Source organism: Cervus elaphus, chromosome 4 (assembly GCF_910594005.1).
Source record: "Cervus elaphus chromosome 4, mCerEla1.1, whole genome shotgun sequence".
In the NCBI taxonomy this organism is placed as follows: domain Eukaryota; kingdom Metazoa; phylum Chordata; class Mammalia; order Artiodactyla; family Cervidae; genus Cervus; species Cervus elaphus.
Window position 1 is genome coordinate 48999395 of NC_057818.1, and position 27541 is coordinate 49026935.

The following is a 27541-nucleotide window of genomic DNA, read 5'->3' on the forward strand; positions in this document are numbered from 1 at the left end:
ACCTTGTGGTCAGGGACACTGAACTGACATCTAGGAAGGCAGGACTCTTCAGGTAGAGGGTTTCGCTGCCCCCCTGATCTCTGGCCCAGGGAGTAGCGCCACAGTCATCCTATACGGGCACCCAGAGGGTACCAGCCTGCGGATCACTCTTCAAGGAGAGGTGACCCTCCCCAGGAAGAAATCCAGACTATTCTCTCCAGAGTCAAGTCCGTCATTCCCACTGAGCAGGCACAGGCACACCCAGCAGCCTGGGGGCTGGGGGTGAAGGATAAATAATTAAAAATGACTTTGAAAAGTAGGTTCGTCATAGCCTTACCTTACAAACTGGGCAGACTGCAAGTCTAGGGTATCATAGTAACTGGGAGGGATGTGTGTGGCACTGGTTCTGTGCTGGGCACGTTCTAAGTAGTTTATATCTATTACCTGATTTAATTGTCACACAACCCTCTAAGATGGCCACTATTAGTATCGCCGTTTAACAGATGGAGAAACTGAGGCACAGTGAGGTTCAATAATTTCCCTAAGCTGGTCAATGCTAGATCTAAACACCGGCCAACTCACCCCAGGGTAGATGTTCTGTTCACCACCACAAGATTATTCTCTCTAAGGAGAGAATCAGAAGTAGCAAAATGGGAGTCTATTTCTCAAAAGCACAAAAGTATCTAAAAAAAGAAACTAGAAATAATTCTATGGCTGTCCTGAGAGTAGGCAAGAGGCCTGAGTATGATCAGGACAGAGGAAAGGAGTCATAAGTGAGCTATGACCCCCTCATCAGCTACATCAGGGACCAAAAAGTACAATTCCAGTAGGGCTTTTTTCTTTTTTGGCTGCTCGGCTTGTGGGATCTTATTTCCCCCACCAGGGATGGAACCTGAGGCTCCCAGTGGTCAAAGTGAAGAGTCCTAACCTTTGGACTACCAAGGAAGTCCCCAGTGGGGTTTTTTTTTTTCCTTTCTTTTTTGGGGTTTTGGTTGTGGCGAGTGGGGGCTACTCTTGGTTGTGGTGTGTGGGTTTCTCATTGCAGGGGCTTCTCATGTTGTGGAGCACAGGCTCTAAGGGTACACAGGCTTTCGTAGTTGGGGCAAGTAGGCTCAAGAGTTGCGATTTATGGGCTCTAGAGCACAGGCTCAATAGCTGCGGCACGCTGGCTTAGTTGCTCCGTGGCCTGTGGGATCCTCCCAGAGCAGGGGTTGAACCCATGTCTCCTGCATTGGCAGGCGGACTCTTCACCACTGAGCCGCCAGAGAAACCCCCCAGTGAGGCTTTTTAACCTGACTCAGCGATGGAATTCAGGGGCCAGGTGAACTTGGACTGGAAAAACAACTTTGCTTTGACATCCCTTCAACTCAATGATCCTCAGCATGCGGTTTGGGAACAAAGCAATTTTCATAGGATATGTTTGTCCTTTCACTCTTTGGAAGCTACCTGACCTGTGATGACATCATCACTGTGATGGCTAATCAAACGTATGCATGTGTATTCTTTTTTTTTTTTTTAAACTAAAAGCTTTTAGACGGTTAGAAAACCCCATTATACAGTTACAGATGTAAGGCAAAATAGTCATTAAACCAAGTTAAAATCAAAATGAAAAGTCACACTATGTCCATAGTTACATCAGTCCATCTTAAGGTTGTTAGATGTCATCAGTTTAAGAAGAGGTATCACATGCGATTGTTGAAGTTATTTGCAGACTTAAGTCCTTTCCTTGAAGTGGAGATGTCCACCATGGAACGCCTTCCACTGATGAAGAGGGGAGTGCTCCGCAGACCCAGCAGTTAGACTGATTGTGGAATGCAGCATAGGAGTGAGCCCAGGACAGGAAGGCATTGTCTTGAGGATCAAACGGCAGACTCTGGAGTCAGCAGAAGTAGGCTCACATAGATTATCATAGATTATCAGGCCCATCTTGTCCTGAAGGATCCCAGACGAGCCCCCAAGATGAAAGGTTGTTGCTGAACGATAAGCTAAGACGCAGGATTCTTGGCCTCCGGAGGAGACGAATTCAATCCGGGGCCAGAGACGAGGCTGGATCGCTCAGAGCTTTTGTGTAATAAAGTTGTATTAAAGTATAAAGGAGATAGAGAAAGCTTCTGACATAGGCATCAGAAGGGGGCAAAAGAGTACCCATACATGTGTATTCTTGAGTTTCAAAAACTTCCTAGTTCTGGGAATCCCTGGAGGTCCAATGGTTAGGGCTCGGTGCTTTCACTACAGAGAGCCTGGCTTGGGAAACTAAGATCTCACCATCCTTGAGACATGGCCAAAAGGGAAAAAAAAGGAAAGAAAAGAGAAGAAAAAATTCTCAGTTTTATTTTCTTACATTCTTGTTATTGCTCAGTCGCTCAGTCGTGTCCAGCTCTTTTCGACCCCATGGATGGCAGCATGCCAGGCTTCCCTTTCCCGTACCATCTCCCGGAGTTTGATAGTGTTCCTGCCCACTGAGTCAGTGATGCCATCCAACCATCTCATCCTCTGTCCTCCCCTTCTCCTCCTGCCTTCAATCTTTCCCAGCATCAGGGTCTTTTCTAATGAGTCAGCTCTTCCCATCAGGTGGCCAAATACTGGAGCTTCAGCAGCAGTCCTTCCAATAAATATTCAGGGTTTCTTCCATGGTAAATATTAATAGATATAACCCCACATATAACAAAACTCTTTGGGGTCCTCAATAATTTTTAAGAGGGTTATTTACAAACTGCTGCTGTAATTGAAATTTACCAGGTGCTTCTAACATGGTGGGGGATTGGAAGGGCCAACCACAGGACACAGCAGATTTCTGGTTTTGTCATGAGAAGAAATTACAGATGTTTTTACACCCTATTATAGTCGTCCCTATTGTAATCGTCACAAGACTCAAACACCATCAATACACTCAACAAAACTTTTAAATTACTATAATTTTTGGACCTTGGAGTTTAATGCATTGATAAAGAAGTACATACATTACTATATCACATATACAAAAAATTTCCTGCATCTGTGTAACAGCATCCATTTCCTTTGTATCCTGTGTATTTTTTTTAAATGCATGTAAAAACATGATTCGGAGAAGGGCTTCACCAGCCTACCACAGGTGACTTTAGCAAAAATACTTCAGGTAGTGCTAGTGGTAGAGAACCCATCCACCAATGCAGGAGATGAAAGAGACACAGGTTTGATTCCTGGGTTGGGAAGATCCGTTGGAGGAGGAAATTGCAACCTGCTCCAGTATTCTTCACCTGGGAAATCCCACGGACTGAGAAGCCTGGTGGGCTACAGTCCATGGAGTCTCAAAGAGTCGGACACGACCAAGCACACACGCTCAAGAGGAAGTTAAAATTGCTAAGGGTAGGATTTCCCTGGTGGTCTACTGAATAGGACTCCACACATCGAATGAAGAGGGGGAGGGTTTGATCCCTGGATAGGAGAACTATTGGCACACAGGTCTTGCTGAGCGGCCAAAAAATTAAAAGCAAAAACAATTGCTGAGGGTGAGCAGGGTCTTGAGGTTATTCGAGTTTGACTAAAAGGGCTGCCTTTTTTTTTTTTTTTTTTAACATTTTTTACATTTTAGTAATGGAGACTCCAGGAGGTGGAGAAAAATCCAAGCAGTGCAAAAACCCATCTTGAACCACACCCCCAGTGTCGTTCTCAGAAAATGGTGTCCCCAGTCTGCAGACACATCTCTGCTTGAATTTACAAAGCCAAATTGTGGAGTCATTTTGTCAGCAGACGAGAAGAAACAAAGAAAACCTGGACCCTCTGACTTTTCCTGCTGCTCTGGGAAAATGAATGAATGAAAGTCGCTCAGTCGTTTGCGACCCCAGAGACTGCCCGCCAGGCTCCTCTGTCCATGGAATTCTCCAGGCAAGAATGCTGGAGTTGGGTAGCCATGCCCTTCTCCAGGGATCAAACTCAAGTCGCCCACATTGCAGGTGGATTATTTACCGTCTGAGCCAGGCTCTGGGAAAATACCCAAGGGTATCGTGGCAAACCACTCACAACCTTCAAACAGGTCACAAACCTTGTACAGAGAGAAGTCTCACTGTCTCCCACCTAGTTGGTTAGAGCTTAGTCGTGTCCGCCCCCCTGGACTGTAGCCTACCAGGTTCCTCTGCCCAAGGGATTCGACAGGCAAGAATACTGGAGTGGGTTGCCATGCTCTCCTGAAGGGGATCTTCTCCACTCAGGGATCAAACCCAGGTCTCTTCTCCTTCATTGCAGGTAGATTCTTAACCGTCTGAGCCACTAGGGAAGCAGGGTCCCACCTACATCCCAGGGCAAAGTTTCTGGAACTCACATATTAATAAGCATAAAAATAACAGTTGATTGTTATCCAGCCCTTACTCTGGGCCAGGCGCTGTTCTCAACATGCAATTTCATGTGTCAACTGGTTTAAACCTCACGATAGCCCCTAGTGTTGATACTGTTATCACCCTCATTTCACAGGCGAAGAAACCAGGTCCCCGCAAGGTTGAGTCACCAGCCAAGGTCGCCCAGCTCAGAAGCAGCAGTCTGTCGGTGGACTTCGATTTTCTGTTTTCAGCATGCGGAGGAGGGGCTGGGCGGCAGCTGCGAAGGAAGCTGCCGGGGAACTAAGCTTGGAGAGAGGAAGGAGGAAGGAACTGCCAAGGATACAAAGCCCGCGAGGAGGGAAAGGGGTGGGGAATCTCCCCACCCCAACCCAGGTCGCGGATGAAGGTGCCCGCACACCTGGGTACCTCGGGATCTGGAAAGGCCAGAGATGGGGACCAGAGTCTGCCCTGGGGGCTCCGCAGCTGTGGGGTGAGGCTCCTGGGGATGAGCACAGACTTACCAGTCCGGGCGCTCACCTGGTGGCCGGCTTGGAGGTGGCGGCAGTGGTTTACCAAACCTTCCTGGGTCCCCTTTCCTTCGCTCCGCCCTTGGTGGGGGGCGTGTGGGCGTGGGGCACCTGGGACCGGCCAGACCAGTGGGACGCGGGGCCCCAGCTGTCTGGGGAGGCTGTCACCTGGAGAAGGCAGGCTCTTCCGGGGCTGGGACAGCTAGCCGTGGGCGGTGGATGGCTCATAAATACCACCATCGCACTGGTTCCCCGAGACGCGCGCGCGTGCTGGGAGCTGGCGTCCCAGAGGGTGAGCCGGAGACCCGGAGGGAATCCCCAGCCCCAGGTTCCGGTCCCTGGATTGACAGTCCCCACCTGCCTCTGAGCTGGCAGCGAGGCCCTCCACGAGCAGGAGATCCGAACTGGAGCGGGAGGGGAAGGGCTGGGGAGAAGGAGGATGGGTATGCAAGCGCAGGGCCCGGAAATAGGGAGAAATTGGGGTCACTAACGGCAGGATGGGATGCTGAGATGGGGGCAGGGAGGATGGGGCTGCTCCAGGTGGAATGAAATGCTTGGGTGGTCCGGGGATGGAGTGGAGGTATCGGGGTCACAAAGATGGAAACGGAAGGTTGCAGGATGGAGGAGAGGACCGTGAGGTCTCTGAAGGCGGGGTGGAATGCTGGGGATGGGGTTGCCAAAGGCAATCTCCTACACTGAGAGCCCCGCCCCCAATCCCATCCCCAAACCTCTTGCACTGGGAGCGAGCGGTGGATAAGAGCGAGGGTTCTGCAGCCAGGACCCCTGGGTTGCAGTCTCTGCTCCCTCACACTTGAGCCGTGCCACTGAATCACTCCATTGCTCAACTTCCTCATCCATGATACGGGGCTGATGATCACAGAGGCCACCACACACAGGAATGTTGTCGGGCTCCCAGGAGTTCATCTATGCAAAGTGCTTAGCACCCAGTGAGGCTCAGAGGGCATTTGTCTTTCAGTCGTGAGTGATGCTTGCTTTTGTTTTCTCTCCAGCGTCTGGACAAGCACTCCCCGTGAAGACCTCCCTGCCATCCCTGCTGCCTCCCCCCCGCTGCTGGGATCCTCCTCCTTCCCCCACCCTCCCAGCCCCTCCTGCTGATGCCTGCAGGACCCATCCCCTTCCCCTGCTCCCCACCTTCCCTCTACTATGTGTTCCATTCGTCCCTGCTGGACCTGCTGCTGTCTGCTCCTCTTTTTCTCCCTGGAAGTCCAGGGGTCCCCAAAGCCTCCCAGCGCTGCCCCCGAGCAAGTCCACTTGTCCTACCCAGGTAAGTGTCTGTGACCTCTCCCTGGGCATTTCCCAGTGAGGACCAGTCGGTTTGGGGGCTCAGGTATTCCGCACTGATTCCCGAGGGAGTCTAGGCTGGTGGGTGTTCCTGAGCCTCAGTTGTCCACATCTGTTAAATGGGGATTATAAGCAGTAGGGTATGTGGCTGTGTGGGAGATGATTCTGGTTCTCAGCCTGTAGTAAGATTCTCCTTGGAGGACTGGTGGTGTCCTTACTCATTGTGTAACTGTTTGTTGTGTTGTCACAAAACTACCTCCTGGTCCTTGATCTTGGGGTGGAGGCGCAAGGGGTAATAAGACGCTGGACTCTGGACCCTCTGCACCCAGACTTCTGGGTTCTAACCCCAGCTTTGCTGCTTACCTGCCGTGTGACCTTGGGCGAGTGACTTAACCTCTCTGGCCTCAGCCTCCTCATTTGGACAGTGGGGTAATATTAGTGAGACCTCCCCGTGAAGAGTAAGTGAAATATTAACCTGTGAAGTGGCAAACGGGAACTTGGCATATGGCAGTGGTTCTCACATGTTTCTGTCTCAGGACACTTTGGCACAGCTGAAAAAATTATGAGAACCTCAGAGAGCTTTAGCTTATGTGACTTATATCCATAATAGTCGCCATATCAGAAACTAAAATGGAGGCATTTAAAAATATTGATTCAATCATTAAAAATGGACAATAGTAAACCTCTTCAGTGGTAAGGTAAATGACATTTTTCATGAAAAGTAACTACACTTTAAAAAAAGAAAAGCAATATAGTGAGAAAATTGGCATTGGCTTATTAAATCTTTTAAAGTCTCTTTAATGTCCTCTTCTATCTGCGACAGTGTCTCAGACTTTTCTTCTTTTTTTTGGATCCTTGACACTTTTAGGGTAGTTCCATTTATTTAGTTATTTATTCATTTATTTCTTTATTTGGCTGTGCTGGGTCTCCGCTGCTGCTCAGGCTTTTCTCCAGTCATGGCGAGGAGGCTGCCCTCTTGTTTCAGAACAGGGGCTCTAGGGCAGGTGTGGGCTCAGAAGCTGTGGTTGCCCGATGGCATGTGGAATCTTCCTGGACCAGGGATTGAATCCGCATCCCTTGCATTGGCTGGCGGATTCTTAACTACTGGATCACCAGGAAGTCCTAAGGTAGTTTCTTAAAGGTTAGCCACATTGAGAATCTGAAACCACATGAATGAAATGGCTTTGGCATTTGCTGGATAAGTAACCTTGGACAAGGCACTTTGCCTGGAGGCCTCTGTAAAATGGAACAAAAATAAAACCCATCTCACAGGGCTGCTGTGAAAACCCAGTGAGATCATAGCCATCCTTTGTTTGGCCTACACAATAATGATAATAATAATAAATATACTCTTAGAAGTGATTCAGATGGAAAACTCATTTAACCTCTTATTGACCTTAAGCTGTAGGTGCTATTGTTAGTTCCATCTTACAAAAGAGTAAACGGAAGCCCAAAGCAATGAAGAGTCTCACCTCAGGTCACACAGTCTGGGATTTGAACCCAGGCAGGCTGGCTTAAGAGCCTACCATATTTGGTCTTCAAACTAAATTTTGTACTAATTTTAGATACCATGAGATCTTACTAATACCAACAGTATTTCAGTCCACCAACAAGGGTGTACTTTAGCCTTCTTTCCTCATTTGCAACTTCTTTTTCCAACATTGTGAAACCAAGCTCCCTCTATCTACTATAGACTTACTCATTTTGTTCAGTGCCAGAGGAAGCATAAAGGGGTTGCTCTGTGGCATGTGGGGTCTTAGTTCCCTGACCAGAGATGAAACCTGAGTTCCCTGCATTGCAAGGCAGATTCTCAACCACTGGACCACCAGGGAGGTCCCTGTTTTTTTTATATACTTACAGCCCTTTGTTGGTGTTTCTATTCCGTATTGACTTCCCCCTACAACCTACGTGTGTGCTAAGTCACTTCAGTTGTGTCTGACTCATTGCAACCCTAGGAACTGTAGCCAGCCAGGCTCCTCTGTCCATGCGATTTCCCAGACAAGAATACTGGGGTGGGTTGCCATGCCCTCCTCCAGGGGGATCTTCCTGACCTCTTATGTTTCCTGCGTTGGCAGGGAACACTAGCGGCACCTGGGAAGCCCCCCTACAACCTAGCAAGGCTTTAATTTTTCATTTCTTGGGGTGTGTGAAGGAAATATGAAATAGGACTATAGCTCTAGGACTCAAGGTTTTAAGAAAAAGACAGACTCGAGAAGCATCCTACACCTGCATCCCGACTAACTACTCCGTTCCCATCCCCCTTTTTTCTACCCCTTCCCCATTCCAGCCCATGTGAGTAATACAGTTGTTCAGTGTCTGGTGTACTCTTCTTGTACAAATAAATGAGCAGATACTTGTGTATTTCCTTACACTCTCTTACATGAAGAGTAGCTGACTATAGGCACTCTTGTGTACATTGTTTCATTTAGCGTTGTGTCCTGGACTTCATTCTATACTGGTTCCTAGAGTTCATCCTCTTCCTTTCTGATAGCTGTGAAGTGCTCCGTGGTACGGATGTTACATAGCTCCTTAAGTCACGCTCCTATGTATGGGCACGTCTGTGGTTTCCATATTTTGCAGTTACAAACAGTGCTGCCATGGACAGCCTGTGCACGGGCCTTTTGCACACACGTTGCAGGAAAAGGAACCACCTGGTGGGCTTCCCAGGTGGCACTGATGGTAAAGAACCCGCCTGCCAACGCAGGAGACATGAGAGACTCCATTTCAATCCCTGGGTCGGGAAGATCCCCTAGAGAAGGGCATGGCAACCCACTCTGGTATTCTTGCCTGGAGAACCCCATGGGAGCCTGGTGGGCTACAGTCCATAGGGTCATAATGAGTCAGACACGACTGAAGCGACTTAGCACACGTGCACACACACCACATGGTATTTTTAAAACCTTGATTTTGTGGCTGATGGGTTTTGTTTGTTTGCAAATTGACTTTTTTGATCATGCCTTGTGGCATGAGAAATCTTAGTTCCCTCACCAGGGATTGAACCTTCGAACCCATGCCCCTGCATTGGAAGCAGGAGTTTTAACCACTGGACTGCAAGGGAAGTCCCTGGTTGCTGACATTCAAGAATTAGAAGCTATTACTTAAAAGTTTGTATGTGCTCTTGGGATATGAAAACCACCATATAAAGATTTGCTCTATCTCATTAGAACTGATTCAAATGAATTCTTTTTAATGGCTGAGTAATATTCCATGGTGTATATGTACCACAGCTTCCTTATCCTCTGCTGATGGACATCTAGGGCTGATTCATGTCAATGTATGACAAAAACCACTACAATATTGTAAAGTAATTAGCCTCCAACTAATAAAAATAAATGAAAAAAAAAATTTGCTCTAGAAGTTGACAGACTGGCTGGTACCGAGCCTGCTTCATGCACGGCGGCCACCTCTAGAGCTGAACAATGGCTTCCGCTCAAGACAGGGCAGGCTCTACGCTCGGCCACAGACTCCATCTCTCCCTGCTGCCTTCCTCCTCACAGCTGGCCCCTGTTCCCACATATATTACCTAACTGGCCTCCAGACATCTGAGTTTACAACCCCTAAACAGTGTCATGTGTAAAGTATGTGGCTCGTGCCTGCACACAGTAAGTAACACCATTTATAATCATATCCATTCACTCATGTAACCCTGACTGTACCAGACACTGTTTCAAGTGCTCTCCTCTTATTTATCCATCTAAGCCTCAAAGAACCCTATAGGGAAGATACTATTATTATTCCATTTTTACCAACAAGGAAACTGAGGCTCAGAGAGCTGCAGGAACTTGCCGAAGGAAAGCACAGCTTGGAAATGGTGAAGTAGGGATTGAACTTGGGAAGCTCCAGAACCTGTGTCCTTAACTCCTAAATGTTCAAGAGCCTCTCATTCTCTGCACATCCCTCCCCACCTCCACCCAGGCCTCACTGCCTACCTCCTTTGCCTCTCTCTCCAGGTGAGCCAGGCTCCATGACTGTAACCTGGACCACGTGGGTCCCAGTGCCCTCTGAAGTGCAGTATGGGCTGCAGCCTTCCGGGCCCCTGCCCTTCCAGGCTCGGGGCACCTTCAGCCCCTTTGTGGATGGGGGCATTCTCCGGCGGAAGCTCTACATGCACCGAGTCACCCTGCGGGGGCTGCTGCCAGGGGTCCAGTATGGTGAGAGGGGCCCTGGGGCCCAGGCGTTGAAGGGCGAATGGGAGGAGCAGTGGGAGGTGGGCTAACAGCTACTCAGGCGGGCTGGTACCCTCTCTGTTTACCTGCAAGCCTATTGTATGAGACCCTGGGATGCAAATGGAAGGCTGGAGACCTGGGGTGAGGTGGTCAGAAGGGGCGTGGGTTAGACCATTCAGTCCCCCCACCCGGTGAAGATGGATGGGGGTGGAGGAGACACCCTGGGGCGCTCACCCCAACCCCCAGCCCCTGCAGATGGTGACCCTTTCCTCTCCCCTCAGTTTACCGCTGCGGCAGCGCTCAGGGCTGGAGCCGTCGCTTCCGCTTCCGGGCCTTGAAGAAGGGGCCCCACTGGAGCCCGCGCCTGGCTGTGTTTGGGGACCTGGGGGCCGACAATCCGAGGGCCCTCCCCCGACTGCGCCGGGACACCCAGCAGGGCATGTACGACGCTGTTCTTCATGTGGGTGAGGAGGCATCGGCTAGGTATGGGGTGGGAGGTACGCCAGGACTGCAAGGGGCCGGGGGCGGGGCCAGCGTGGTTCCAAAGGGACGGGGGAGGAGACTGGCCTTGGAGACGACGTCGTGGTTAACCAGGCTCCCGGGTTAAAGTCAATCTGGCACTTAGAGCTACGTTCATTAGTTTTCTCCCCTGTGTTACTGCTCTAAGAGCGGGGACTAGGTTAGATTCGTCCAACTGTTGTGATGACGATACGGACTTCCCAGGGGGCGCTAGTGGTAAAGAACCTGCCTGCCAATGCAGGAAATGTAAGAGACACGGGTTCGATCCCTGGGTCAGGAAGATTCCCCTGGAGAAGGGCATGGCAACCCACTCCAGTATTCTTGCCTGGAGAATCCCATGGACAGAGGAGCCTGGCGGGCTACAGTCCATGGGTCACAAAGAGTTGAACACGACCGACGAGACTTAGCACACACGCACCATGATGAATAAGTCGGCATTGCCTGGCACGCTGTGGGTACAACAGAAGTGTTGGTTGTCATGATCATCTCTGCTGTGATCTGAGAGCCAGGAACCAGATGGGAGATGGAAACTGGGGCTATGATTCAAAGCTGTAGTAGGGGCAGGAAGCAGACTTCTGAGGTTTGATTCCTGGATCCTTAAGCTCAGCTCTGTGACCTTGAGTTAGCTCTCCACCCTCCGGGGCCTCGGTTTCCCCATCTGAAAAGGGGATGATAATAACATCCACCTCAGAGGGTGTTTTGAAGATTCGGGTGATCAAGCATCTGGGAAACCCTGCCTAGTACAAATCCAGTGCCAGAGCAGATCATGTCAGTCTCAATGTTGTCATTACTCTGGGAAGGGACGAGATGGGGGCTGGGGTGCTGGGGCACAGGAGACCAGCGAGGTCCTAGGTCCTGTGGGCGTGTCAGGGACCAGAGGCGAAGGAGATGGTTCCAAGTGCACCTGCACTTGGGTGTGAGGTAGGGATTGAAGATGCCTGAGCGGGAGGGGGAGCCAGGACTTGATCAACCAGGTCTCAGTTCTGGCGACAGCAGAACTGGGTCCTCATCCTCTCCTCCACCGCCCACCTCCCCACCCCCACCCAGGAGACTTCGCCTACAACATGGATCAGGACAATGCACGTGTCGGGGACAGGTTCATGAAACTCATCGAACCCGTGGCCGCCAGCCTGCCCTACATGACCTGCCCTGGGAATCACGAGGAACGCTAGTGAGGCCCGAGGGCTTTGGGGTGGGCGAGGGCCTGGCCGACAAAACCAGTCCTTCCTAGCGTCTCACCTTAGTCTCTCACGCTGCAGCAGCTCGTTGATGGACGTGAGAGGAGAGGAGATGAGGGCTGGGCCGGGAGCCAGGCTTGGCCTGGCGGTGGGAAGTGGTGGGGGTGGCGGGTGGGCACTCAGACCTTCCCTCCTACTCTTTTACTTCCTTTTATCCAGCAACTTCTCCAACTACAAAGCTCGCTTCAGCATGCCGGGGAACACTGAAGGCCTGTGGTACAGGTAATCTGGGGGGCAGGGGAGCAGGGACACCAGCCTCCCTCCCCTGAAGGATGGGGGATGCAGAGGAGACCCTCACCTCTGACCCCTGCCCTTTGACCCTTCCAGCTGGGATCTGGGACCCGCACACATCATCTCCTTCTCCACCGAGGTATATTTCTTCCTCCATTACGGCCGCCACCTGGTAGAGAGACAGTTTCACTGGCTGGAGAGCGACCTCCAGGTAACCTTTGGATGTCCCCTGGGATGTGCCTCCTCACCCCCTCCTCCACCACCGCCCCCCGCCCCTCACTCTGAGCCCTTCTCTGCAGAAAGCCAATAAGAACCGGGCAGTCCGGCCGTGGATCATCACCATGGGCCACCGGCCCATGTACTGCTCCAATGCTGATTTGGATGACTGTACTTGGCATGAAAGCAAGGTGAGCGCCCCCTCCCCAGGAGCCAGGTGCTGAGATCCAGGTGGGGGGCTGGCCTGAGTCACCCCTCCCCTCCTTGCTCATCTCGTTTAGGTTCGCAAAGGCCTCCGTGGCAAGTTCTACGGGTTGGAGGATCTTTTTTACAAATATGGTGAGTGACACCCCCCTCCACCCCAGGACTCTCCAGGCCCCGCCTCCCTTCGCTCCTGGATTCAGAGGCCTGAACCCCTCTTGCTTTGTCTCAGGGGTCGACCTGCAGCTGTGGGCCCATGAGCACTCGTATGAACGCCTGTGGCCGATTTACAACTACCAGGTGAGGGAAGCCCCCGGGGAGGGCTGAGACCCATGGAGCTGGTGGTGTCAGTGGACCTCTCAGTCAGATCCCCAGGGGCCTGGCCAGTGTGACGCACCCCCTCCACCTTGTCACTTCTCCAGGTACTTAATGGCAGCCAAGAGATGCCCTACACCCACCCTCGAGGCCCTGTCCACATCATCACAGGATCCGCTGTGAGCAGGGCAGGGTGGGGCGGGGTGGGATGTCACCTTTGACCTCTGATCTATTGAGGGTGGCACCTGTACCAGCTTGGTGTCTCCTCCTTTATACAGCTGGTATCTCTTAGAGGGTTAGATGTACCTAGTAGTGTGCCCGTTGCACAGATGAAGAAACAGAAGCTAAGAGTAAAATACTCCTTTGAAGTCACAGGTTCAGTAAGTGGCAGGGCAGGGGGTGCTTGCCCAGGTCTGCTGGTCGGATCCAGGGCAGAGGGCTTATTATTATTCTTATAACTGGACTCCAGACTTTATTCATGTTGCACCGTTGCACCAGCTTATCCCCCACTGTATTTGGTTATTGTGTCTCCTTGTGGCTCAGTCGCAGCCAACTCTTTGTGACCCCATGGATGGTAGCCCACCAGGCTCCTCTGTCAATGGAATTTTCCAGGCAAGAATACTGGAATGGGTTGCCATTTCCTTCTCCATTGTGTCTCCTTAGTCTCCTCCCATCTGTAACTATTCCTCCATCTTCCCTTGTCTTTCATTCTGGCCAGTTGTTTGTTTTTGTTTGGTTTTTCCCGAATGCCCCTGGATCTGGGTTTGTCTGATACTTTCTCAAGCCGAGATGCAGGTTATGCATTTGGGGCCAGACAGTCACAAGCAATGTTGTGTCCTCAGCACATCATACCGAGGGGTCCAGGTCCTCACAATGTCTCATTCCTGGAGGAGTTTCTCTGAATCACCTGTCTAAGGATGTTCTTCCACCATCAAGTTGCTGTATTTCCCTTTTTGGCTAATAAACATCTTGGGTGCTTTTAGACCCTGCAAAAGTTGTTTCTCCTCCAACTTTCACCCACTGTTTTCTTTTTTAAATTTGTTTGACTGTGCCAGGTCTTAATCGTGGCACATAGAATCTTTCTTTTCTTTTTCTTTTTTAGTTGCAGCACTTGGAATTTCTAGTTGCGGCATTTGAGCCCTTGGTTGTGGCATGTGAATCTAGTTCCCTGACCAGGGATCAAACTCAGGATCCCTGCATTGGGAGCTCAGAGTCTTAGCTACTGGACCACCAGGGAAGTCTCCACTTACTAATATTTGAATCCATCAGTGGGTCTTGCCTGCAACGTGATCACTGGGGCATTCGGCTGGGAATCGTCTATTTCCCTCATTCCTCCCTGATTTATTAATTAGCAACCTCCTGTGGGGAAGAGTTGTCCCTTCTGCCCCATTTAGTTGGTTGGTTAGTTATGGATTTGCACCAGTGTGGACTCATGGGGAGTTATTTCCTCCTGGGGGTCATAATCCAGTCCTCCTGATACTGATGCTCCTGTGTACACGCTCTCACTCTGGCCTCTGGGAGCTCTTCAGATCAGGTCCCACATCCTTTCAAAGTCCCTGTCATTTTGTGGGCTCTTTCTTACTTTTTGGTACCGCAAGGTGCTCCAGGACATCTTGCGTCCCCTCCACTCCCACCCCCAGCAGCCTTGGAATCAATCACTTCTGCAAGAAGTGAGGGCTTATTTTTTAAGCTGATTTTACAAATTAGTGGTCTTCCCAGTGGCCACATGTGGCTGTGAGAGTTGGACCATAAAGAAGGTGGAGCACCAGAGAATTGATGCCTTCGAACTGTGGTCCTGGAGAAGACTCTTGAGAGTCCCCTGGACTGCAAGGAGATCAAACCTGTCAATCTTAAGGGAAATCAGCCCTGAATACTTGTTGGAAGGACTGATGCTGAAGCTGAAGTTCCAGTATTTTGGTCATCTGATGCCAACAGCCGACTCATTGGAAAAGTCCCTGATGCTGGGAAAGATTGAGGGCAGAAGGTGAGGAGGGCATCAGAGGATGAGACAGCTGTATGGCATCAGCGATGCAGTGGACATGAACTTGGGCAAACTTCGGGAGATGGTGAGGGACAGGGAGACCTGGCGTGCTGCATTTCATGGGGTTGTAAAGAGTCGGACACGACTGGGTGACTAAGCAACAACGCATTAGTGATCCAAGGAAGAACTCATGATAAAAGTTCAGACAGTACAGAGGACAGGAGATGAAACCATCCATATCCTTCTTGCTAAGTCATTTCAGTCGTGTTCAACTCTTTGTGACCCCGTGGACTGTGGCCTGCCAGGCTCCTCTGTCCACAGGGATTCTCCAGGCAAGAATACTGGAGTGGGTGTCCTCCTCCAGGGGGTCTTCCAGACCCAAGGACCGAAGCCATGTCTCTTATGTCTCTTGCAGTGGCAGGCAAGTTCTTCACTGCTAAGTCCCACTCTCAATGGTTACGTCTCTTGGGTAGTATTTGGGAATATTTTCTGTGTATGCAAATTAGTCAGTGTCTCAATAGAGATGTATTACTACATCACCCACTTTTCATTTTTTTTGGCTACACTGGATTTTTGTTGCAGTGCCTGGGGCGGGGTGGCATTGCTCAGCATTGCAGCATGAAAGCTTTCTCTAGTTGCAGTGTCTAGGCTTCCCTAGTTGTGTCAGGTGGGCTTAGTTGCCCCACAGTATGTGGGATTTTAGTTCCCTGACCAGGGATCGAACCCACATCCCCTGCAATGGGAGGCAAATTCTTAAGCATTGGACCACCAGGGAAGTCCCATCACCCACTTTTTAAAAACATCTTGGATCATCCTTCATACCCTAGCAGTTCTCGGCCTTGATGCATGTTAGAATTACCTGGGGAGGTTTTAAATCTTTGATGCCCTGGCCCAACCCCAGGACAAACACCAGAAGCTGAGGGCTCGGTCTTGGCATTGTGAACATTTAACCATGCTTGTTTCAATCTCTACTTCTGTCTCTGTCTCTCTATTGATATGTGTGTGTGCATGCGTGTGTGTGTGTGTATGTGTGCGTACAACTTTACTATCATTTTCAGATCCAATGAAGAGTTCAGTTGCAGAAATGATGCCCCTTTATCCTTCCATCTGTGTTTCCTAAAAAAATTGAGGACATTCTCTTACATCAGTACAGTATAATAGATTCAAGTAGTTAACAATTGATAATATACCATCATCCAGTCTCATTCAAATTTAGCCAATTGTCCTATTCATGTCCTTTAAAGAGTTTTTTTTTTCTGGTCCAGGATCTAGTTTAAGATCATACGTTCTATTTTTGTGTCTTGTTTCTCTCCCCTCCTTTAATCAGAAACATCTCCCCTTCTTTCTGCATTCTTCAAGACTTTGAAACATTTGAAGAGTACAGCAACTTTGTTTGGTTGACTCTCAGTGTGGGTTTGATTAGATTGAAGTTACACATTTTTGATAAGAACACACAAAAGTGATACTGGTTTTGCCCGTGTGTGTGTTTTAATATTTACGTATTTGGCCTCGTCAGCTCTTAGTTGCCGCAGTCAGACCTTCGTTGCATCATGCAGGATCTTTTGTTACATGCTGTCTCTAGTTGTGATGTGTGGGCTCAGTTGCTTTGCAGCATGGGGCGGGGTGGGGGGGGGAGCTCTTAGTTCCATGACCAGGGATTGAACGTGCATCCACTGCATTGCTAGGCAGATTCCTAACCACTGGACCAGCAGGGAAGTCCCCAATACTATGTTCTTTTCAGTGTATCCTATGAGGAAGTACATGGTATCTCTTTAAGCCTCAGTTTACGCATCTCTTACACCATACTTATGATTTTCCCCTTTAAAGTTAACAAGTGTCTCCCGGAGCTACCTGGAGACTATGCAAATATCCTGCTATTCCTCATTCTTTCGCCGCTACTTTGACCATCCATTGATGGTTCTTGCTTCCATCAGTTACTACAGAGATGGCTGCAACATGGTGACTTTCTTTTTTTTTTTTTAAGCTCCCTCATCCTTCCTGCTCACATCACCTAGTTTTCTACTGCAAGGATAAACACTTCCTCTCTCCCAGGCAATGATGATTTTAAAAGCTTTCTTGGAGGGTCTAGTCTGCAGCGAGGGTTGAAAGCCACCGATTTCTTCTGTCCTGTGAATTGCATTTTCCTGTTAACAATACATCTTGGCCATCTTTCTATACTGCCCCTCTCTGTGATGGCTATGCTCTAATTTATTTAACTGACCCTTACTGATGGGCATTTGGCTGACTTCCAGCTCAGAGCTTTTACAGAAAATGCTTCAGTGGACAGTCTTGTGCAACCACGCACTGTTGTCTAAGTCCAAGATTCAGGACACAGAAAGCCTGACTGGGTCAAAACACTCAATTGTGTGCGTTACCAAGGTCAAGTCTTAACCAGCTTTGTCTTCCCTGGGGGTGGCAGGATCCCGCCTGGCAGGTCTTTTCTGCTCCCTGGTGGGTACTTCACCTGCCCCAGCCCTGGGGCTAAAAGACTCTTTCCAGCAGGGCTGTGAGGAGCTGCTCACCCCCTTCACCCTCTTCCCGCGGCCCTGGAGCGCCCTGCGTGTGAAAGAGTATGGGTACACACGGCTGCACATCCTCAATGGGACCCATGTCCACATCCAGCAGGTGTCTGATGACCAGGTCAGTGACAAGTGGCCCGATCACCTGCTTGAGAAAGCAGGCCCAGTGCGTTCTGGAGTCAAGTGGTTTAAAAAAAAAGTGAACTTGAGAGCTGGAGACCCTGGGTTCAAATCTTGCCTCTGCTACTTACCATCTGGATAACCTCAAGCAACTCTGAGCCACAGTTTTCCCATCTGCAAAATGGGGATGTTAGTAGTTTCTGCCCCAGAGGATTGAATGAGGGTTGAATGACTTATTATATAGAAAGTGCTCAGAATGGTTTCTAAAACATGGTCAGTTCTAAAGGGATTTATCAACATGAAGAAGGGGAAGAAAAAAGTAGGTGGTGGGAGGCAGGCAGAGGGAAACCAATATGATGTGTGTGCAACCCCACGGACTGTAGCCCGCCAGGCTCCTCTGTCCCTGGGGTTTCCCAGGCAAGAATTCTGGAGTAGGTTGCCATTTCCTACTTCGGGGGACCTTCCCGACCCAGGGATCAAACCCGAGTTTCTTGTGCCTCCTGCATTAGCAAGTGAAAACTTTACCACTTGTGCCACCTAGGAAACCCCATGGCTTAAGCTTAGGTAGACCCATATAATCATGGCTCACCTTTCTGTATTTTTGCCATTGTAGTTTTAAAATAGCACTAATAACTATGATTGATTAAACACCTATTGTGCACCAAACCCTGAGCTCAATGCTTTATATTTAGTCCCTTTAATCACCACAATAATACTGTGGGGCAAATTTTCTTTCCATTTTACAGCTAAGAGAACAGAGGCTCAGAGAGGGCAAGTAATTTTCCCAGGGTTGCACAGCCAGAGGTTGCAGAGCTGAGATGCGACCACAAAGACCATATTCTTTTTACAATAAATAGCTACCATTTATTGTGTGGCCCATACAGGGGCAGGCGCTTTTGTGTATTATCTGTTCAGTTCTCCCCACTTTTTATTGGGTTGGCCAAAAAGTTCATTTGGGATTTTTCTAAACATCTTAATGAAAACCACAAATGATCTTTCTGGCCAACCCAAACCCAGTAGAATATGGAAGTCAGGCTCAGAGTTGGATCATGTGCTGGAGGCCACAGAGGGTGGCTTTGCTGGAATATAAAGTGAATTCTGTCTCCCTCTGGGGTTTGTGCTCTAATAGTAACAGCCTACACTTACCCAGCCCTTGCCATGTGCCAGGCTCCCTTTTAAGCCTTTTCCAAATACCTCACTTAATTCTCACGGTATCTATGATGTGTATACTAGTACTATCATCCTCACTTTCCAGATGAGGAAAACTGAGGCTCAGAGAGGTCTAGCCACTTGTTCAAGGTCACACAGCTTATCAGCGACAGAGCTGGGATTTGAACCCAGGCCACTTGGCCCCAGAATCTGGGCTTTCAGCCCTCATTTCCTCCTCCTTTTTTTTTTTTTTTTTGTCCCTTGCAGGATGGGAAGATTGTGGACGACGTCTGGGTGGTAAGACCTCTGCTTGGCCGGATGATGTACCTCTAGGAATGGAGACAGCTCTCAGCAGGAACCCCGGACCTTGCTGCCAGGCCCGAGAGGGGAGTCAGGGCGGGCCTCGACTCCTCTGCCGTCCTTGGCACAATGTAGGGTGGATGCAGCCCCGAGAGAGCTGGAGCAGCCCTCACCTCCCAGAGAGCTGGGGGTCCCAGCCTGCTGGGTTGGGAGAGCAGGTGTATATACAGGCAGAGTGAAGCAAGACAGGTCATGGGTAGCACCACCCAGCCCTCCTGCGTACCAGTGACTCGGCGGAATGTTCACAGGGCCTCGGGAATAAAGAGGCTTATGGCTGTGTCTCCCTGGACTCTGAACTTCTGCTGGTGATGGCCCCCTCTGGGCTGTCTCCCCTTCTGCCCGCCTAGCAAAGGCCCTTACCAGCCCCAAGTCAGCAGGGTGGGCACAGCGGTCATGACAGCACTGTCCAGCAGGTGGCGCCGGCGACCTTCTCAGACCGGCCCTCTGTGCCAATGAGGGGCCTGGCTCCCACAGCCCAAGAGGAGCTAGCCAGTGTGGTCCGTGCCTCAGTCTCCCAGTCTGCCACCGAGTTATCCTGGAAGCGGGCAAGTGTTAACACTCCAAACTGCCAGCTGGGACAGCTGACAAACTTAGGAGCTCACGGACCTGCGGTTTTCCTCCCTTTGAAAATTTCCCCCTCCCTCTGTTTCCCTTCTACCTTTTGTGCAGTCAGTCGTTATTTATTGAGCGCCTGTTATGTGCCAGGACCTGTTCTCCATGCTGTGAACAGCACAGAGATGTCTGCCCTCATGGAGCTGAAATTCTATCCAGGGTGTCAGATAGCAAGCACAATAAATAAGTAAAACACATAACAGGGTAAATGGTGATCAAGCACACAGCAAAGGCAGGAAGGGGATGGAAAGTCATGGGAGGGGATGGCGGCAATTTTCACGAGGATGGTCAGGGAGACCTCGCTGAGAGGGTGATGTTTAGATCTGAAGGAGGAGTCACATGGGCAGAGCAGTCCAGGCAGAAGGACAGCCAGTGCAAAGGCCCTGGGGCAGAAACATATCAGAGCATCAGTGGAGAGGTCAGTGTGATAGAGCCAGAGAAAGAGGAAGAGTAGGGATGAGAACAGAGAAGTGACAAGGGCAGATCACATGGGACATTGTGGGTCACAAGGCGGTCTCTGTCCTTTATCCTGAGTGACGTGGAGACACAGGAGGGTTCTGAGCTGGTGATGGGCAGGACCTGACTCCAGAAGTCCTAGGCCAAGGCTGGGCTCCGGCCTCAAGGATGAGGGCTCTCCTGAGTGAAGCCAGTGGGTTCCCACCTCTGCAGGCTGATGGCGCATCGGTTTGTCCATTGTGTTCTGCAGTTTCAGCCTCCTCAGATCTTTTTCCCACCCAGCACCCACTCTGCCCAAGGCTCTTTGCAGTCTTTTTTTTTTTTTTAATATCTTGGCTCTATTTATTTATTTATCTTTATTTTAGTTTTTACTTGTTGGCTGCATGGCTTGTGGGATCTTAGTTCCCTGTTGTTGTTTAGTCGCTAAGTCGTGTCTGACTCTTTTGCAACCCCATGGACTAGCCCGGCAGGCTCTTCTGTCCATGGGATTTCCCAGGCAAGAATACTGGAGTGGGTTGCCATTTCCTTTCCAGGGGATCTTCCCCACCCAGGGATCGAACCCATATCTCCTGTATTGGCAGGTGGATAGTTCCCTGACCAGGGATAGAACCCACACCCTGGGCAGTGGAAGTATGGAGTCTCAACCCCTGGACGGCCAGGGAATCCCCTCCTTGCACTTTCTTGAGCACAAGCTCTCTCTGACTGTCGGCCCTCGGCCCTGCGCACTGGCTCTTCATCCTGTGAGTGCCCTCCCTCCGCTCATTCGGGGCTGCATCTGCTCAGCCTCAGGGGTCGGCCTTCCCCGACAACCCCAGCTAGAGGGGTCACGGTCACTCTCTGTCTCATCCTGTTTTACTTCATGTCCAACTCTTAGCATTCTGCCATTCTCTCATCAATTGATTGGCTACCTTGTTCATTGTCAGTTTGCCTCGCTGGGCTGGGGGCGGTCTATGAGGGTGGAGACCAAGGCCATCTTATTTATTCATGGGTCCCTTACCTCCACACTCACCTCCACCAATCCCTCCCAGACCCCTTCTCAGGGGTCTTCTCAGCCTTCTCAGGCTGAGTGGGGGCCCTGCCCCGTCTGGACTGTCACTGTCTGGGGGTGGGTCTGTCCCCCCACCCCCCCAGAATTGTCAACCCCACGAGGGCGAGGCTCAGGGCTCACTCCAGCACAGCCCAGCACTAGATACATTCTTGAGGTTAATAAATACTTGTGCCTTAATGAAGGCTGTCACATGTCAGGCTCCAGCCAGGCAATCCCAGGGACAGAGATGTAACAAAAGGGTGATCATACTTTGTGGGGTGTCCTTGGGATTAAATGAGGTTGAAAGCCTTGGTGTTGTCTCTGACTCCTCTTTTTCTCTCATCCCAGGTTTAATTAGGTAGTAAATGCTGTTGGCTTTTTTTTTTTTTTCTGACCGGTCAACATGTGGGATCTTAGTTCCCCGACCAGGGATTGAACCCACACACCACCACATTGGAAGCATGGTGTCTTCACCATTGGACCACCAGGCAAATCCCCTGGCTTTGACTTTTAAAATCTATCTAGAATTTGTTTTTTTCCTCCCACCTACAAGACTCCCACCCTTGTCCTGTCCCTTGTCCCCCACCTCCCGCCTGGTCTCCCCCACTTCCCCACCCCCACCATCCCCACTCCATAGTCTGTGGTCACTGGAGTTGGGGAGCCAGAGCCCTCCCCATGGCCCACCCCACTCAACCTACCGCCATCACCTCCCGGTCCTCAGCTCCCACCACTCACCCCTTGCCCACTCTGCTCCAGCCCCGTGCGTGCACGCATGCTGAGTCCCTTCAGGCGTGTCTGACTCTTTGCGATGCTATGGGCCATAGCCCACCAGGCTCCTCTGTCTGTGGGATTCTCCGACAAGAATACTGGAGTGGGTTGCCATGCCCTCCTCCAGCAGATCTTCCTGACCCAGGAATCAAACCCATGCCTCTTCTGTCTCCTGAATTGGCAGGCGAGTTCTTTACCACTAGCGCCACGTCGGAGGCTGGTCTCAAATATGTCAGGTCACCCTCTCACATTTGCACTGCTTATTCTCCCTGGGAGGCTGCCCCCAGGGATCTGCATGGCTCCATCCCTGCCCTCCTTCAGGTCTCTTCTCTAATCTCACCCTTTCGGTTCCTCTTGGACCAGCTTGTGAAAACCAGCATCCTCAGCCCCCTCCTCCCATCCCTTTTCCCTGCTTTCTTTTCTTTCTTTTTTGGCCACACCATGCAACTTGTGAGATCTCGGTTCCCTGACTAGGAACTGAACCCAGGCCACAGCAGTGAAATTCTGGAGTCCTAACCACTAGGCCACCAGAGAACTCTCCGTTTTATTTTCCTTCAGAGCACTCGGACATTGTGACCTACTCTATGGACAGATGTCTAATCATTTCTTCTTCTTTTTTTTAATATCTGTTTATCTATTTTTCTGTTCTGGGTCTTAGTTGTGCTATGTGTATCTAGTTCCCTGACCAGGAATCAAACCCAGGCCTCCTGCATTGGGAGAGCAGTCCTAGCCAGATCACCAAGTAAGACCCTAATCATTTATACTTTACCTCCTCCTTCAGAATGTGAGCTTCCAGGGTGCAGGGTTTTCTGCTGGTTCTGTTCACCCCTGTAGCCCCAGCACCTGATTCACAGTAGTTGCTCAACAAACATTGGTTGAAGGAAGGAAAGCAGGCAGGAAAAATACAGGCAAAATTCTATCATGGCACCTGATGCTGAGCGAGCAGGTGAATGACAGGAATGATAGTGATTTCGGTGAATCAGATAAAGTTGCTCAGCCCTAGGGGCTGCCACGGCTGGGTACGTAGGAGACAAGGCATGTATGGCTCATTGCAACACCTGTGACATGTGACCCACACAGGAAGTGACAGGTTGCAAGCCAGAGACCCTGAGGCTTCAAGGAGGCAAAGCTTGAGCAAGGCTCAAGCTACACAGATGCCTGCCTGGCAGGTGGGGGCAGAGAGGGAGGTGTAGGGAGGTTGAATGGGAAGGGGGCTGTGAGTGCTCCCAAAAAGAGCAGCAGGGCCTGGGAAGCTTCTGGGTTGTCTGGTTGTGGGGGGTGGGGCACTATGGAGAGATTCAAAGGAGGAAGCTGCAGGTCTCTAGATTCAGTCATTGACAAATGTTTTAATTAATAAAGTCCTGCATTGCTTAAATCAGCCAGACATGGTTTCTGTGGATGGCAAGAACCATGTGAGACTTCTCTGGTGGTCCAATAGTAAGGACTCCACACTTCCAATGCAGAGGGTGGGAGTTCAGTCCCTGGGCAGGGAAGTTCCACATGCCACATGGCATAGCCAAAAAAACAAAAACAAGAACAAAACCAAAAAACAACTATGCGCCTACTATGACCACGTGCTAGAGACACAGTGGTGGCCCTTGTGAAGCCTGACTTCTACTGGGGAGAGGGGTGTAGAGAAGAAATCATGAAAATCAAAATGCCATGACAGGATAGTTCCAGATGATGCTCAGCACTGTGAAGAAAATACACTGAAATTAAAGTGTGGGAATGGAATGAGTGCTTTAGATGTGGTGTCCAGGGAAGGCTTCTCTGGAGAGGAGACATTTGAGCCAAAGGACAGGGAGTCAGTCAAAGTAAAGACCTGGAAGAGTGATCCAGGCAGAGGGACCAGCAGGTGCAAAGGCCCTGAGGCAGGACTGAACCTGTGTGTTTGAGAAACAGCCACGAGTTTTATAATAATTAAATTTATTTATTTTTAATGGGAGGATAATTGTTCTACAATATTGTGTTAGTTTCTGCCAAACATCAACATGAATCAGCCATAGGTCTCCTCCCATCATGATGAGTTTTGACAGATGTGTATTCCCAATGAAACCACCCTCAAAATCAAGAATTAGAACATCTCTGCACCCCAAAGCATCCCCCATAGCTGCAGTTAATGCCTCCCTCTCTCTCTCAGCTTCAGGCAACAACTCATCTGTTCTTTGTCACTGTAGATCAGATTTGCTTTGCCTGGAATGCTCTGAGTGGAATTGTACACAGTTGGCTACAGTCCTGCATCCTTCAATTCAACCAACCATGGGTGGAAAATATCCAGAAAAAAAGTCCAGAAAGTTCCAAAAAGCAAACCTTGAATTTGCTGGATCCTGGCAGCTATTTCCATAGCATTTACAACTATTTACATAGTATTTACATTGTATTAGGTACTACAAGTAATCCAGGAATGATTTAAAGTATACATACCAGGGGACTACCCTAGTGGTCCCGTGGCTAAGACTCCACTCTCCCCATGCAGGAGGCCCAGGTTCAAACCCTGGTTGGGGGACTGGATCCCACAGGCCACAACTGAGACACAGCGCAGCCTAAATATAGTTTCCCAGATGGCTCAGTGGTAAAGAATCCCCCAGCAATGCCAGAGACACAGTTTCGATCCCTGAGTCAGGAAGATGCCCTGGAGGAGGAAATGGCAAGCCACTCCAGTATTGTTGCCTGGGAAATCCCATGGACAGAGGAGCCTGGTGGGCCTCAGTCCATGGGGTCATAAAGAGTTCTAAATAGAATTTTAAAAATAAGGTATACATACAGGAAAATGTATATAGATTATAATGCGAATAGTACACTGTTTTATAAAAGGGACTTGAACATCCACAGATTTGGGGATTTCCAGGGTTCCTGGAATCAATCCCCCACAGATCCAGAGAGAGGACTGTGGTATCTTTTGAGGCTGGCTGTTTTCACCCAGGCTAACACATTTGCAGTTCGTCCAAGCTGTCCTCCTTATCACGAATTCCTTTCTTTTCGTTGCTGAACCACGCAGTACATCTATGTTCAATGGAATGAATGTACTGCAGCATATTTATCTGTTTACCAGTTGATGGATGTTTGGGATTGTTCCCAGTTCGGGGTGATGATGAAAACTGCTCTGAACATTCCTGCACAAGTCATTGTGTGAATACATGTTTTCATTTCTCTTGATAAACACCTAGGAGTGGGATCACAGGAACCTGTGTCTTTCACAATCTTTTACGGCTGTCTGGATGCAACCTGTGACATATTTTGTGTTCTACTCAGCATCTTATTTTATGTTTATTATTTAATTGTTCGTGGGTTTATTATCTATCTCTAAAGCATTTGTTCTCTGAAAAAGAAGAAAAATGGTTAGGACCCTAGACCCTGCAACAAGGCTGCCTGTGTGACTTTGGAGAAGTTACTTAACTTCTCTGTGCTTCACTTTGCATGCTTGTAGAAAGAAAATAGCAATAGTGCATAGGGTTATTGTGGGGATTAAATGAAGTAGTATATGTGAAGGGTTTAGCACAGGGCCAGCTATACAGATAATTCTCCATAAGTGTTTTCAGTTATCATTATGCTTGGCACGCAGATGGCAACGAATATACTTACTGAATGAATCTGAGCCGTCTTTAAGAGCATCAGCTTTGAAGTCAGACATCCTGTCTAAAATTCCACCAAAGCTGCTTACAAGTGGTGGAACTTTGTCCCACTTCCTACCCTACCTCCATGTCTCAGTTTTCTAAGTCTGTTAAGAGGGGCTAAGGATCCCATCCTACAGATATGTGGTAAGGATTAGAGAAGATGATAAAGAGTCTACAGGGCATCTGGCATAGCAAGCAGTGAAAAAAACTAGAAGCAACTTAAATGTGCAAGAATAGGGGAACTGTTCAGTACAGTATGATACATCAACAATTAACAAACAATAGTGAGGGACTTCCCTGGTGGTTTAATGGCTAAGAGTCCAAGCTCCCAATGCAGAGGACCCAGGTTCAATCCTTGGCCAAGGAACTAGATTGCCCATGCCACAACTGAGAGTTCATAGGCTCTAACTATAGATTCCCCATGCCAAAACAAGGGTCGAAGATGCTGCATCCCACACGCAGGTGCAGTCAAATACATAAATAAAAATAAATATTGTTAAAATGATGATAAAAAATTCCTTTTATAACCTCAGTGAAAGTTGCTCAGTCATGTCTGACTCCTTGCGACCCCATATAGTCCATGGAATTTTCCAGGCCAGAATACTGGAGTGGATAGCCATTCCCTTCTCCAGGGGATCTTCCCAACCCAGGGATCAAACCCAGGTCTCCCGCATTGAAGGCAGATTCTTTACCAGCTGAGCCACAAGGGAAGCCCAATAAGACTGGAGTGGGTAGCCTACCCCTTCTCCAGGGGATCTTCCTGACCCAAAAATTGAGGCGGGGTCTCCTGCATAGCAGGCGGATTCTTTACCAGCTGAGCTACCAGGGAAGCAGCACGGCTTTTAACCTCATGGCTTGTAGTATCTTAGTTCCCCAACCAGGGATTGGACCTGCACCCTTGTCAGTGAAAGCACGGAGTCCTAATGACTCCATAGCCAGGGAATTCCCCCAAAATTATTTCTAAAATAACACTAAAGACGAATATCTTCACCTATACACCTTTGTGTATACATTTTCCTTTAATAATTACTAGAAGTAAAATTGCTGTTTGTCGTTGTGTAGTCACTAAGTCGTGTCTGACTCTTTTGTGACCCCGTGGACTGTAGCCCACCAGGCTCCACTGTCCATGGGATTCTCCCGGCAAGAATACTGGAGTAGGTTGCCATTTCTTTCTCCAGGGGATCTTCCTGACCCAGGGACTGAACCTGAGTCTGCTGCATTGGCAGGCAGGTTCCTTACCACTTATTAAGCCTCTGGATGAATATTGTCAAAACCTGTCCAGGATCATAGTTCTACATGTGGGCTATGAGAGTGGTTGTTATATTCTCATCAGCATTGATTATAATATTAAATAAATATTTTTGTGAGAGACCAAAAAAGATCTTTTTAAGAGTCTGATGTCCATTTTTATTAATTTCTTGTTCACCAATTCCGTTTTTCCTTATTGTCTGTAGTTTCAAATTTTTGTTCACATTCTTTGCTTACTTTTCTGTTGTATATTCACCTTTCTTGTTGATTTGTAAATGCTCTTTACATATAAAGGGTAGAAAACTTTGTTTGCCATCTATATATTGTCACTAATCTTTTTTCCTTTGATGTACTGAAATTTATCACTTTCATGAGGCCAAATCCGCTTCACTCTTCTCCTCTGTTTTGATCTCTTGGAGGGTCACCTCCTCACTAACCCCTCCAGGAGTCCTCTACTGGGGTCTGATTTCCCCTCTGAGGACACTGAAGTAGGGGAACCTGATTGCCCATCCTGGGGAAACCCTAGGAGTAGATCCGCCACTGGGCTTGTTCCAGGGCTCTGATTGCTAATGGGATCCCCAACTAAGTTGTAAGAGGGATTCCCCACATATGGGTTCTAGAACCTGACAGTCTTCAGTGTGGGCAAAGGCTGGATATATGTATAACTGAATCAGTTTGCCGTATACCTGAAACTAACACAA

General features: G+C 49.2%; 1 protein-coding gene across 1 annotated transcript; it reads left to right on the top strand.

Annotated features, from left to right (window-relative positions):
* The first annotated feature begins 4590 nt into the window (after positions 1 to 4590).
* ACP7 (acid phosphatase 7, tartrate resistant (putative)) lies at positions 4591 to 19663 on the top strand. Its single transcript, XM_043894967.1, has 13 exons — positions 4591 to 4761; positions 5809 to 6083; positions 10051 to 10251; positions 10548 to 10730; positions 11833 to 11956; positions 12183 to 12245; positions 12351 to 12465; positions 12554 to 12661; positions 12752 to 12809; positions 12904 to 12971; positions 13094 to 13165; positions 17470 to 17607; positions 19023 to 19663. Exons 2-13 carry the CDS (start codon positions 5963 to 5965, stop codon positions 19086 to 19088), a joined length of 1317 nt encoding a protein of 438 aa, XP_043750902.1. The 5' UTR covers positions 4591 to 4761; positions 5809 to 5962; the 3' UTR covers positions 19089 to 19663.
* Positions 19664 to 27541: the final 7878 nt, after the last annotated feature.